The sequence below is a fragment of the Pezoporus wallicus genome, unplaced genomic scaffold, assembly GCF_028554395.1.
Source record: "Pezoporus wallicus isolate ANWC-B61680 ecotype Strahan unplaced genomic scaffold, APGP_CSIRO_Pwel_v1 contig_6597, whole genome shotgun sequence".
NCBI classification, from domain to species: domain Eukaryota; kingdom Metazoa; phylum Chordata; class Aves; order Psittaciformes; family Psittacidae; genus Pezoporus; species Pezoporus wallicus.
Genome location: NW_026635331.1, coordinates 1,384,890 through 1,399,639, shown reverse-complemented (window position 1 = coordinate 1,399,639; position 14,750 = coordinate 1,384,890). Strand labels below are relative to the sequence as shown.

The 14,750-nt window shown below is 43.7% G+C and overlaps 1 protein-coding gene across 8 annotated transcripts in view; it reads right to left on the bottom strand.

Moving 5' to 3' along the window:
- The window catches only part of GAB1 (GRB2 associated binding protein 1), a 100,848-nt gene extending 88,680 nt beyond the window's left edge, over positions 1 to 12,168 (bottom strand). For all 8 annotated transcript variants that reach the window (XM_057419418.1, XM_057419425.1, XM_057419439.1 and 5 more), the window contains exon 1: positions 12,041 to 12,168. In XM_057419418.1, the coding sequence (XP_057275401.1) occupies positions 12,041 to 12,112 (72 nt within the window). In that variant the 5' untranslated portion in view covers positions 12,113 to 12,168. The remainder of the gene's footprint in view (positions 1 to 12,040) is intronic.
- Positions 12,169 to 14,750: the final 2,582 nt, after the last annotated feature.

The following is a 14,750-nucleotide window of genomic DNA, read 5'->3' as shown; positions in this document are numbered from 1 at the left end:
AATCCAAAAAATGAGCAAAGCCCTAATATTAGGTCAGACGGCATTTATCACAACTGATTGGTTAAATGGCAGACATTGTGTATCTCAGCACTACATACATGCAAGGTATGAAGGAGAGAAGAAGCAACACCAACAGCAGCAAGACTTGAGGCAACCTAGCTGCTCCTGTTACCAACTTTCAAAGCTCATAACCCACTGTTTATACTGTTTTTATCATCTACTACCATTCACCTGTTAGTCCTGATCAGCCAAGCAGCTGCATCAATTTAGAAGATTGGAAAGACAAGGAAATCAGTTGGCCACAGAGGCGTGTGGTAAACAGCTTATCCAACCGGTACACAAGTGAATTAGCTTCCCAAGCACACTGCCAGAGGGACACCCCCCACACACACCACCACCTTCATAAATACAATTTCAACCTTTGGAAAGGTGCCAGCAGTAAAACGTTTGTTTACTGGAGGCAGGAAGAGCTACCTATGATTCAGACATTAGGAAGTGACAGAAAAGACTAAATTATGCAATTTACAAGTAGGAAAATAAACACAAAATAGTTGCAATGAGATGAAGGAGGAGGAGAAAAGAACAAGAGACACAGAAGTTTTGGATCTTCTCATTCATTTGTGCAGGGCTAAAGCAATCATTGCAGCAGGAAGCCCCCACAGGACTTCTTCACCTTTTAACCCCCATCCTAAAGCCCCTAGCCAGGGACTTTCCTCTTCAGCACCGAGTGAGAAACATCTGTCCAGCTCAGTCTCCCAGTTGGAAAGGACACATCACAGTCTTCATTATTTTCTTTAAGCAGAGATTTCAGAGAGAAGAACTCCATCTGCCTTCCCTTTAAACAACAGCTACCAGAAGCAAAGGACTGAAATGCGGACAGAAAGAAGGCTTTTTTTCCAGCCAGCTGAGGGAAGTAAGAACATACTTCAGCTCTGTCGGATGCTAGTTGCAGAGATTGATAGGAAAACCTCTTCCCGTAAGCAGAAAGCAGGAGAAGCACTCCGATGGGAACAGCGCTGCCTTCCCAGCAGTTGTTGGAAGCAATCGAGCATTTCAGCAGTGCTGCTTACAACTTTGCACCTCCCCTCCACAGTTTGCTGGATCAACTCTCAACAGCACATGTCCAGCAAAAGTTTTAAGTTTCTTGAACTGCAGTAATAGTCTGCATAATTAGCATGCCCGTTCCAAGGCTAAAACGGCAAACAAGATCTGAGTTGCCGTCAGTTACAGCCACACTGCAAGAAAATGTCACCAAAAGAACACTATAAAATTTATGTAATGATGATGGTGCCTCCCTTATATAACCAGTAAAGATCTCCCTGTCACTCTCTTTACAAGTCAGACAACAAATTCCTTCTGTCTGGTTTGTTTGTTGGTTTGTTCTTTTTTTCTTTCCTGAAGCTGCAGAGATTCACAGATTACAGATGTCAGGTCAAGGAAAATGCAAAGGAGTGTGTATTAACTCAGCACTGAAGCACACACCATAGCAGAAAACTCTGTAGTTACTTGTCCTGGGACAAAATTACTCTGGATGAAACCAGGGTTAAGTTTCCCAATTTATACTAATGTGTCACTTCAATGCTACTCTTCACTTTATATCCTCCCTCTACCCCACTTCTCCCTTCCCCTCCACAAAACTCCAGAAAGGAAAAACCAGGCTTTATCTTGGTAATGACTGACTCCTGAGTGTGTGTGTGTTCTGTCTGCCAACAGACCTTCAGTAGTGAAGAGTAACTTGTTATTTTTTTCATAGTGCTGACAAGCTTATACAATTTAATTTCATTTGTGCACACAGACAACTGTTAGATAGGTCATAACTAAGAGCATGACATGACCTCAGCTGTGAGCTTTAAGGGCACTATTTCACACTGAGTGAAATTAGACTGCAAAACTTATCCACACAGCATGATACAAATAATTTCAGCAATAATTCTGTAGAAACACTAAATGACAAAGTATTAGAACATGCAAGATTTGGGAACATACACTTAATGACATTATCTTTTCCCTACTCTTGTGCTTCTTAAAGTTACCTCCCTTAGCAACAGGAAAGGATTTTGTAAGAAAAAGTTCATCTAATGCCATCATGAGAACATCACCCAGTATAACCCATAATTGGAAGAAAGTAGCACTTTAGTGAAGAGCACCACAAAAAATCATGGAATTATAAAACAACTGATACATTCCAAGGGGTAAGTTTTTATTAGCTTGTGCCTTTAAATCTCAAATCAAATCCACACATACCACTATTTTCTAGGAAATCGGAACTGCCAGATGGGATCACACCCATAGCCTACCTCTGACACTTCCAGCACATCAGCAGAACTAGGAAGAGACTAGATCACATAAGTAAAACAAAGCAACCAGTTACAACATTACATTTTAGAAGTCTCCTCTTATCACACCCCAGTCCTCCAAGCACTCACACGTACAGCTGGGGTATTCTCTTCAAGCCCCGTGGAATCTCCTGCATTCCTGACATGGACACCACATGGCAAAGTGCTCCACTGGCTCATTCGTTCTGGAAAACTCCAGCCTCTTCTATTTCAAACTGCACCCCATACCCTCCTCTCTTCCATGCTCCCCCCTTTTCTTTTTTTTTATAAATAAAACTATGCGAGCACAAATTCCCAATTCACCTCAAGCCCATGCCTCACTTCAGTGTTTTCTCTCTTGGCTTCCTGATTAAAACACAATGCCAATCCTTACAATAACCACTAGGAGCACCAGATAAGTTAGCCCTACCATCTCTTCCCTAATACGTTCCTTATTTTCAGGGTGTGCTGGGAAGGAGCAGACTTCCTATATGTATTTCAACATGAATTTTAGAGGAAAAAAAAAAAGCATGAATGTTTGCTAGATTCTGTATACGGATTTTGGAGTTCATCAAGATTAATGATTGCTCACATGCTCTACACTGAAAGTTTCAAAAGGCAGTCCTGAAGAATCAGTCCTCCCCTGCACTATCCCAAAACCAGGCGCAGCTTCACTGCTACACCTGATCCTGCTTAAGGATCTACATAGAAATACAAATGCCAGAAAACTGTAAAAGAAGCATGCATTAAGTGTGAACGGGAGCATTTGTCTAGCACATTATGTGACTCAGTGCAGTTATTCTTCATACAAAGGTAAAATGACAAATTGACACATTATTTTCAGAATTGCTTCTTTTTTATAAAAGAGTATCACTCCATTTTGAAACTTAAAATCCATTTTTTCATTTGATATCATGTGTGCATTTACCCTTTTAATAACTCTACCAAATGGACTGTAATTCTTATGTGTTGCTTGCATCAAAGGTCTGTTTGAAGGCAGAGGTATTAACTGTGTTTGAATAGCTTCCTGTATTTTTATTTCATACCCCAAATCTAACCCTGTGAACTCCTACTGTCAGCAATAAACACCAACAGAAAGTTTATTTTGTTTTAAAATCCCAAGCCCCAGACAATATAGAAAAATAAACTAAAGTCTATTTTTATGTTGGTTTTCTTTTTTTTTTTTCCCCTTTTTATTTTGAGACAGAAATACTGAAGAACCTGGCACTAGCTGTAACCCCAGAGGGAGGAACATCCTGGCCTGCACCACTGAAACCCATCACATTCCTCCTGGGGTGGAGACAGGCTTACCCCCGAGGAAGGCAGGCAGCAGATCTGCCATCACCCTGCCCCAAGGCTGGCTGTGCTGGAAAGTGGGTGGGGAAGCAGATTTAGTATGTGACAGCCACTATCTCCACTGCCATGAAGGGTTTATCTGGCTTTGTTTTCACTTATAAAGCAGCAGGAAAACCCACATGTGACGAGCTAGCTGACTGGAAAACTCTTGTGTGGGAAACAGGCTAACAGACAAGGTTGCATTTCTTCTGCTAGGCAAGGTCATCCCAGCACCCGGCCGCCATCCTCAGCCAGGTCTTGTCTGCACATAGCCCCATATCAAGATTTCCCACCTGAGCTAGCCAGTGTGTGGCAAAAACCAAAAATTACCTCCTTTTTAAAAGCAGAGAAGGCAAAGCTTTCTTCTGGCTTCCTAAAAATTCTTAGAGAAAAGTACAACCACAGCTCCTGAAAAAGCACATATATACATTTATGTATATTTTTTTTAAATCACTCCACCAATAAATTGGTTTACAAAATAAGAAGAAGCAAAACCTTTTCATTTAGTTCAGTTCTTGATGTGGGGCCTAAACTCAGCTGTCCAGAAGTCAGTATACAGAATACAATATTCAGACAAGCTGGTGTACTGACTTGATACACTCTCCTAGCAGAAGTATCACCTCTTTTTCATGGTATGCTTTTACACAAAAATATTTGTATTATTATGAAAAGATACTATGTGTAATGATACACAAACCATACGGACATAACTGCCTGACTTTTTTTAATTACATGTTGTTATACCGCCAGTTCCAAGAGAGACATCTATCATGCTGTCATTTACCCTAAAAAACCACCATTTACCGGAAAAAAAAAAAGAAGGAAGAAAAATGTGTCAGTGTAACCTCAGAATTTAGTCCTAAAGTTATAATTTTGGTGCATAAAATGCAATTAAATATCTTCCTTCTCCTCAGTTAAAACAAAACAAAATAAACCAGCTTAAAAAGTTCAACAGTTAATCGCTTTCATCTCACAGAAAGTTACCTCATAAACATTTCCCTACTGGATACTGCTAAGGAGAGAGCCAGATACTACATAATGTAAGATTACTTTTTACAGCTAAAGGTGATGTGGTATGTTCCAAAGAGCCCCAAAAGTTAGTCATGAGAAACCAAACTTTGGTCAACAGCTGGAAGCAAGACCAAATGCAAGCACAAAACCCAGACTATGTAACCTTTTATTGGAAGCCAGGTTGGTTGGGTTTTGTTGTTTGCTTTAAAAAAGCCCCAAAATACAACTAACATATTGCACCAAGCAGTATTTACAAAGCTAACACTAGCTGTACAACTATGAACACTTTTCCTAATGTAAACAAGCCAGAGAATTCACAAAAGAACAACCGCAATAGCCTAACCAAGGACTGATGAAGGGGAATTGAGAATAAACAATACTTCGTTTTCAGTCTAGAGATGGCAGACACCCTGGACACCTCTCAAAACCAGAAAAATGTAGTGCTGCCTTAGAAATACTTGTTTGTATGCATGAGGAGCTGAAGTCACATTAGAGTCCCCAAAACAGCATCAAATTACACTGGACTAACAATATTCACCTGTACACAACACATACCTGCCTTGACAAGATTATCCCTTTCTGCGTGCCTTGCTCAAGTAATTTGCATGACACAAGGTCTGTTGCTGCAACTGAAATACTGAAATTAAATTACAACAGTTGAAATGTCTTCTATTGGCAATAAAACGATCAGTCATTGGAGCACAGAAAATTTTAAGGTCAGTTTGAAAAAGCCTCAGTAAGTCTGTCACTGCAACACTACAAAAGAAGTTACAATGAAAAAGAACATGGAGGTGAATCTTTGCTTTGTGTTTAATTGCTCTACGTCAAAACAAAACTTGCACTTCATCAGTTATACTTCCCTTCTTGATTTAAGAAAATATTTCACCCAATGTAGGTTGGTGACATCCATTTTTAGACTAAAGTACTACTTTAATAATAACTCTAGTTTTAGACTAAAGTCTAAAGACTACTAAAGTAGTCTGAGATACCCAACCCAGAGCCATCTACAATAAATAAAATTACACTCTCCCTTAAAATTACTGTATTTTGAATCACTGGTGTTCCTTTCACTCTTTGACAAGACTTTTGTCAAAGCCATGAGCCAAACTTAATGGGAAATGTGTTCCAAATTTCTCTAAGAAACTACATTTGATTCTAATGATCTGATCCAAAAGTCATGACAAAACAAAAAAAAAAAAAAAAAGAAAAAAATAATAAATCCATGCCTCTGAAGTGTCCAAACCATCATTCCAAGATTTTAGAAGTTTAATGAGAGTTTTACATCTGTCACTTTCCTCTCTCTCCAAATAAGGGACTGTTGAATACCAAAAAAGATGGGAGATAATCCTTACATATTCATTCATCCTTAAGAGCGATGTGGTCAGCCAAAGGCCTCCAGAATCGATGCTCATTTTGACAGCCAAGGTGTATAATTTTTTTAAAAATTATTAAGTTAAACTGTTCAATAAAAACATTCTTTTCTCAATATATCCAATTCGCATTCCACACAGCTGCCTAAGGCTTGTGAGTAAGAGGCATGCAAAACAAGGTCATCTGTGTATAATTGGAAGTTAAATTCATGGTATTTCATTATTTCCTCTGGTTAGTACGTATGTTGCTTATACTGAATGTTCAATGCTGCAAGACTTCGTACATAAATGTAGAAGTCACTATGCAGCATCAAGAAACTAGGAGACATTAATTTGTTTTTCCACTTCCTACCCCTGCTCCTCATTAGTTCTTCTTGACTTGTAATCCCCTGCAATTAGCTGTACCAAACCTTATTAACACACTTAACCAAAAGACACAAGCAGAGTGAAAGGTTATCCACAAGCTGCTATACATCCAACTGAAAACGATCTTTCAGATCACAAAGTCAGAATTTTACTATTTCCTCATCTCTCCGCTATTATGGTCCCAAATTAAGCATTACTACTTAATAGCTGTTAAGAATTGTTTACACCAAGAAACATCTTTAGAATACCTGGCTCGTTTCATATGCCTAGTAGTCACCCACACTTCAAGAGGAACAGGACTATTTCTGTTACTTGAGACTCTGGCTTTCCTACCTACACCAAGAACAAAAGCATTCAAGCAGTTCAGGTACTGTCTAACCATCTAAACTCAGAAACATTTAAATTAACAGTGTACATCAGTGTGGTATACTATATGAAACTTAGAATAACTAGTGGAAGATACTTATCTTAATACATGTACATCAGACTTTTTAATCAGTTTTATATACTGTCATCTGCTTTTACCCTCTGAAACCATCCATCAGTGGTTAATTCAGAGCATATATCATAGATCAAGCACTGACAGCACTGGAGCTTTGGCAGCAAAGTCAACATCAGCTGCTAATGTCCTGTCAAAGATGCTAAATACTTGCAGGATGAGTTCCATCCTGCTCAAGTGAGCATTACACCCAAACAACAAGCTTAGGATGTAGTTATACCCCAAAAATCATACCCAAGATCATTTCAGCATCTTCAGTCGGCACACAAGACAACACAACTTCCTTCTATAATCAACAAAACCAGTATGTTTAGTCATGCTTTCGAATTCATGGTTTAGGGTTTACTAACCCACGTTCAAAAATACCAAAAAGTCAAAATACTGGTTCCTGAACAATGCATAGCATAAGGGAAAGGACAGACATCCTTCCAGAAGGAAAGGTTTCTGCACAAACACTAATTCCTTCAAGGTCTTCAGCAGCTCCTGGAGGAGCACAACTTTATTCTTAACAATAAAGTTCAGAATATTAAGATGTCACATAATGCTACTTGATTACACTCATCTACCTTGAGTTAACTTGACCCAGCTCTACAGGGACAACACTGAATGATGTCGAACAAGCTCATCTTGTTCTGGGCTTTTCTTTTTTTTTTTTGTAAACCAACTGCCTTCTTAAATTTGCTCACTAGGCTGATGCAAAAATAAAAAAATAAAGAAAAAGCTTTAATACAAACAGGTGCCTTCCAGAAAAAAAGGCTTTCATCAGGCACTACAGCTTCTACCTGATTACAACCATTCTGCTGAATAAAACATTTCTTAACATCATTACATATCTTAGCACGTTCACATATTACTCAAGACAGAAGAGCACCTATGTGATTAGTGCCAAAGAGCAACTGCCAAACAAAATTACAGTAAAATATTCCATTTCTATTACCTCTATACCTGTATGCCTGAGTTTATAGTTCAAATATCAAGAACTAGCTTAACAGTCTGGCACTTTTCTAGTCACTGTCTTCAACTGAGAAATTCAGAATAAGTAAGAAAATGCTATATGCAACCTTTTATATCAGTGCTCCTTATGTCCTGGGAAGATCAAGCCTATTTTTCCTTTTCAAACCCTTGTTTTTTAAATGCATAATCAATAGGAAAGTCAAATAACCATAGGATTTTTCACAGTAATTACATCCAAAAGAAGGTTTCCTAATTTACTTTCAAAATCATTTTACGAACCTCTCAGAAGTATAGGGAAGCCTATTAGGTACAAAAGAAAACTGAACCAACTCACCCAAACCTCCTTTCCCAATATAGTTTATGAGAGATATTTGTGATGAAGTTTTACCTTTTATCAAATAAAAAGTATTGCATTCTAAGTGCGACATGCTAGAATACTAAGAATTACTGTATTACATCAGCAGACTTTCTACAAACAGTTCCATAAACCAACCATCAATGTTAAAAGCCTGATTTTAAGCACATCCAGCTACCACACTGAGCCCTGGCCACACCCCAGATGATAGTAGTTCTAAGAGAGAATTTAGAAGACTTGTTCCATTCCCTCAAGCTTTTCTCCCTTGCTTTAGTAAGGACAGCTGTGTTTAAATATCTAGTGGTTTCTTAGCATAATGGCAGTAAAAAAATCCTCTATGCTGCTTCCACAAAGAATCAGCTATTTTAACTGGCACGTGCACAGCGGAACTGCAGCATAACAGAAAAACACGAAGCCAAGGTTTACTATCACTTTTTAAAGGTCAGATAAGGAGAAGGGGCCTTGCCCATTACATCTTTAAAAGTAAGGGGAGCCACAGCAGAAAAAGTACAGTAGGTTTTAGATGGGCATGAACGTTTCAAAGTTGAAGGCAACAGAAGTGAAGAAAGAAATCAACATGGAGAGTAGCAGAAGCTGTGAAGTTTAGCAGTGCTCCATCCCTGTGCACAAACAAGTTCTTTCATGTACTTGTGCAACCACAGCATAGGCTGCAGAGACCTGAGCAGGATTTAGCCCCAGCTCCCTTCTTTACTAACTCCACATCCTCCTCTTGAATGCCCAGCATACACCTAATGTTTCTTGTGTTTTCCCCAGAGACCACCAGTCTATTCTAACACACAAACTGTTCTGAATACCAGGGAACCAACAACAGGTGCCAGTGGTTATCAGAAAGTTGCTTCTGTATGAGAAACATATAAACCAGACATGAAAATGGAACTCCTTTTAAAGGGTGAAAAGACATCTATGGCGTTAAGGCACATAGTCAAGGAAATCAGATTTTTCCACCTGCAGGACATAGTTGGTTGGGTTTTTTTTTCCTTCTTTTTTTAGCTTCAAAATGATTGCAAAGCTAGCTTTAATACCATGTCCAACTGTTTCAAACTAAAAATTGAAGTCTCTGTAAAACATATGTCTACGCACTAGCTTCAAAGTGCTCCTTTTCACCCCTCCTAAGAACTGAAACCATATTTAACTGCAATCTCAGACTTTTTATCTCCCTTCCCAGATGGCAACCTGGGTTTGCCCCAACACTTCCATGCAAAACCTAATAGAGCGTGGTTACAATTTTCCATATATATATCTGAAAAGTATGTGCAGCAGAAAAGCAGTTTCCTACTGAAATTGCTTTCCCATCTTTTTGTCTGGTGCTGCAGCCTCTTGAAATTTCACCAGCATTAAATACAGCTTTAAAAAACACAGCTCTTCTGTGTCTGTGCCTAAGCATAGAATTACAGAGAGCATAAGCCAACATATCAATCAGTGTACTCAGTTAAAGTTCATCGCCTTAAGTACATCAACTTTCGGTTTGCTTGAAGATGGTGATCATGATGTCAAGGTCGCTTTTAGGTCTTTGAAGCGAGCGTGAACTTTCAGCCTACAACTGATAAGGTACCACTGACAAGCAGGAGGAATTTTACCTTAAGTCTTCCTTTAAATGGCATCTTTCTTTTATACAAGCAGAAAACAGTCTGAAACAATGGTCAAGATTTAAACTTACTGCTTTACGGTCCACAGTGCATGAAGATGCTAAACCAAGTTATGCTCATATAAACTCACCGTACTATCACTCCAATACTCTGTCTCCTCAAAAAGCAGGTACCCCTTTCAAGTGAAAATTACCAAATTACTTTTTAAGGACAGGGAACCATGACCAACACTGTAGTCAGGGTTTTCCCCTCAAAGGTTCTGATGTTATTCCAGTATGGAAGTGGAGCTATAAATACACTGGAAAGGGCAGTTACATGGAAAAAAGCAAGCATATTTGGGGACTGATTTACGGTATCAATTTAAGAGGGCAAACTCATGCTTACAACTTGGTCCATTAACAGACAGCATAACTGTACATTATTTAGAGTCTGAGAGGGAAATTTACTGAAACTTTAAAAACATTAATACTGCTTTTAATTCCTACATACTGGTAAAGAGGCACTCTGTGAATATACACATACACATGGAGGACAGGCCAAAAAAACAGTCTATGTCCAAGCACAGCCCTGCCATGACCCATCAGGACATTCTCTTTGCAAGTCTAAGCCTGTGTCTTTCAAACAAACAGGATTTTTGCCATCAGGAGCCAGAGAACAGGCTATCCCAAATGTTATTTTTAATTAAAAAAAAATTAATAAAATTTTACCAACTTCCTGGCATTAAAAAAAAAACAAAACCAAACATACACAGCAGCAACAGTTCTTCTTCAAGAAGTATCTTCAGTATCTGAAGGGGGCCTATAAGCATGCTGGGGAGGGACTCTTCATTAGGGACTGCAGTGATAGGACAAGGGGTTAAAACTTAAACAGGGGAAGTTTAGATTGGATATAAGGAAGAAGTTCTTTTCTGTAAGGGTGGTGAGGCACTGGAATGGGTTGCCCAGGGAACTTGTGAATGCTCCATCCCTGGCAGTGTCCAAGGCCAGGCTGGACAGAGCCTGGGGTGACACGGTTTAGTGTGAGGTGTCCTGTCCCATGGCAAGAGAGTTGGAACTAGATAATCTTAAGGTCCTTTCCAACCCTAACTATTCTATGATTCTACGATTCTAAGTGGCTGCTAACCGTGAACAGATGAAAGTTAACAGGGTCAAGTTAAGAGCCACATTCACAGATTCTAAAATCAATCTGAAGGTTTTGCAGTTAAAAAAAAAATTCTGATAGCTGCAAAGGCCACTTGTATTTAAATACCACCTAGCTGGCTAAATAAAGATTAAAGAATAAAAAAACAAACGCAGCATTTTGTCCCAATGATACAAATGCCGAGTGGGTGCCCATGGGAAAGGGCTCCACAGAGATGACTCTTGGCATCACCCATTCCTCCTACGTGATTTAATAGCGTCTCTGCCGGCACCGGAGAGCCCCGGCGCACACCAGCACCGCCGCTGCCCTGTCACGAAATCTGCCCTCTCAGCAAATGCGCTCCATTTTCCTGCGAACTCAGTGTCAGCTCCGCTACAGCCTCTGCCGATATATTTACTTCGGAGCAACAGTAGGCTGAACTTCAAGTAACAAAAACGCAACTCCTGCAACTCCCTTTTCCACCCCTCACCCCCCTCCCCGCTCCTTCCCCCGATGCGGAGGACTCCAGTCCCAAGGGCAGAGCCCACCAGTCCCAGCGAGGAAAGCTCGAGGGGGATCCCCGGCTCCGGGCCGACAGCTCCGGCAGCTCTCCCGCCAGCAGCGCCTCTGGGCCTGCCGCACCGAGCCCTCCCCTTCCATCGGGCACCAGCACCGGGACGGCAAGTGTTTACGTTTAAAAATACATATATACCGAGCCCGGATCCAAAGGGAAGACGGAAAAACTCCGCCCCCCTCTCTCCCGACTCCCTTGGAAAGGCGATAAAAGCAGGGCAGAAACATCTTGACCGCTCGGCGCTCCTTTTCTGAAGGGAAAAGAAGGAGAAAGGGAGGGAGGAAGGAAAAGAAAATAATGGGCAACAAAAGTGAAATAAAGGACCGGGGAGCGCCGCGGGCAGCAGTCCCGGCTAAAAGGGGAGGCGGCCGGGAGGACGGCTCGTCCACGGCGCCGCCGCCGGGCCCGGCCGTGAGGGACCGCGCGGGGAGGCTGGGCCGAGCCGGGCCGGGCGGTAGCGGGAAGCGAGCGGGGAGCCCCGCCGGGGAAGAAGCGGGGAAGAGAGGGGGGACCGCGAGTAGCAGAGGGCACTCACATAGCGTTTCAACTTCTTCTCCGGTGGGGACTTTCGGAGCCAGCCCGAGCAGACCACCTCCCCGCCGCTCATGGCTGGGCCGTCTGCCCGCCGGGGCAGTCCTCGTCCTCCTTTTCCTCAGGCAGCAGTAGCGGGCCGAGTCGAAACAGCCCCGAGACGCGGCGGCAGCACCGCGCCCGCTCCGGCCTCCCGGGGTTACGGGGCGAGGGAAGGGGACGGACGGGGGAGCGGTGTAGTGTGTCTGTCTCTCACGCACAACAAGCAGGAGCGGCGAGCTGAGCTGAGGCTGGGGGCTCTCCCCGTCCTCCTCCTCCTTCTTGTTGCCGCCGCCGAGTCACACGAACATCGGGAGAGACGACAACGGCAACCGCCGCCCCGCCGCAACTTCGGATCCAGCGTCCCAGGGCAGGATCCAGCCACCGCCCCGCGTCAGCGGCACCGCCCCCCGCGCCGTCGGGACCCTCCCGCCGGGGAAGGGCCGCGGAGGTCTTCCCCTCCCTCCCCTCCACTCCACTCGCCCCACGGCCGAGCCGAGCTCAGCGCTGGCCGCCGCAGCTTCTCGGGCTCTCTCCTTCCCCTTCTCCCTCCTCTCCCTTCGCCGGGAGGAGGGGATCGCCCAGCCCTCCTGCCTCTTTCGCCTTCACCTCCGAGAGGGGGGCGGGGGCCGGCCGCGGCTGGGTCGCACCCCGCTCCCGGCGACCGTGGGAGGGGTTTACTCTGGTATTCGCGGCGTCGTGTCCATCCCCCTGTCCCCCAGCCTACTTTTTCCCACAGCGCCTCCCCTCCCGCCCCCAACGTCGGCCCCGCACCGCCCCGAGCAGAGCTGCCGCGGCGCCACGGCTCCTCCTGAAACTCCGCCGGAGCCTTTTCAAACAACAAGGGCCGGGAGGGAGAAGGGAGGGAAGGGGAGGGAACGGACGGCGCCTCCCTGAGGGATCCTGGGAGCTGTAGTCGGCGGGCGGCGGGGACTGCGGCGGCGCGGTCGTCAGTGGGGTGGGAAGGGTTGAGGAGAGGAGAAGACGGGTGGGCAGCTGTGTGCTTGCAGAAGAAAAAGGGGGTGAGGGAGCCACCCCGACCCTCGCCCGGCAGGGAGATCGGTTTTTGTTAGTTTCAGAGGGACGAGGAAGCGGGTGTTGGTTTGAATAACCGCTATTAAAATCGCAGCTGAAATGGTGATTCTTTGAAACCCACAGCAAAATCGTTCTCTGCAGATGCGGAGAAAAGGGGGGGGGGGGGGGGGGGCACCAAAACCGACCGCAAAACCCTGTGAGAACTACGTTAAAAGCAACTCGGCAGAAGTAAACTCTTTCTAGCGATCTGAAACTGCCTTAGCACTAAAAAGTTACAAAGTCAGGGTGTGAGAGCGGAAAGGCGCAATGCCAGCGGTGGGCCGTTCTCCGTCCTTCCCGAGCTAGACCCGGAGCTGGGGCTTGACGGCGCTTCTCTAATGCAGAGGGTGCCACGAGGGGCGGCCTATGACGGCAGGATGGACTCGTTAGGGTGGAAGGTCGAAAGAATTTTAAACCTCTGGAACTACCAGCGCCCACCCCTCGCCCCGAATCCCTCCCCTCCACAGCACTGTTCCCTACAGAAAAAAAATAATAAAGTTTCGGCTGCTCGTGCCTGCTTATTGATCTGCGGTATTATTAAGTGGGGTGTCGGTGGGCTGCGAGCGTGGCCTCGGCTGCTCTTCTCTGGGGAATAGCCGCAGCCGACGGTCTGGCTGCCGGGAGACGGCGGCGGGGATTGCCCTCAGCCGGCAGCGCCGCTGGCAGCACGGGGTGTGCGGCGGTGCCTTCCCTCATTCGTCCTTCCCCTCCTGGCTGAGAGCCTGGCGATGAGCTCCTCGAGGCAGGGCTTGCTGGTCACTCTGCGATCAGATAAATACCCAAACAGAACAAAACAAAAGGAGAATGATACGCAGGGCAATCCCAACCACTATTCAATTAAAAGGGAAAGACCCAACTCATTCAACATCTCTGCTGCTGGTGCTCTCTGCCGCTTCCACTATGCCAGAAATAAATCTCCAGATAAATTTTATTATTCTTTTGTTTTTTTACAGATTATTTAACTGCAAGCTTCTGGCACGGGATCGTTGTGGTGGTTGTTAGCACCGGTGCTCTTCCACTGAAGAGAAATAGTCCCCCTAGTGTGTCGTTGTTGGAGGGAGCACCGCGGTGCTGTGATTCATCAAGGTAGATAGCATTAAAAAGTTGAAGAGCAGCGGTTGGAGCGTCTTAACGAGGGCATTTGCAGAGATAACAGGGAAAAAAAATAAAGCTGAAAGCCTAAAGGTATTCAAATCAGTGTATCGATTCCACCATAAATCTTTTCATAATTGTGACAGATAAAGTACTATTAAGCACTAACAGAAAGATCATCAAATAAGGAGATATTTTGCCAAAAACGTTAAAAAAAAAAGAAAAAAACCGAATGTTGGCCTTTATCAATATTAAAAGTGCACAAATCCTAGAATCCAAACCATTCTCACATACATTTTTACACATCATTTCAACTGCCTCAGTGGGTATATTGGAAAGAGTAAAACAGTGTTTTGATGCCTGCAGTTCATAAGCATGAACTCAAATTGTACTGTTAGGTTTAGATTTCAAGCTGGGTTTCAGTATACCTCTTCTGTTTAAACCACTAATGCCGTTGTTCAAGAACCTCAACATTTGAGATTATCCAAGTGTCACAGAAGACCAAAAGA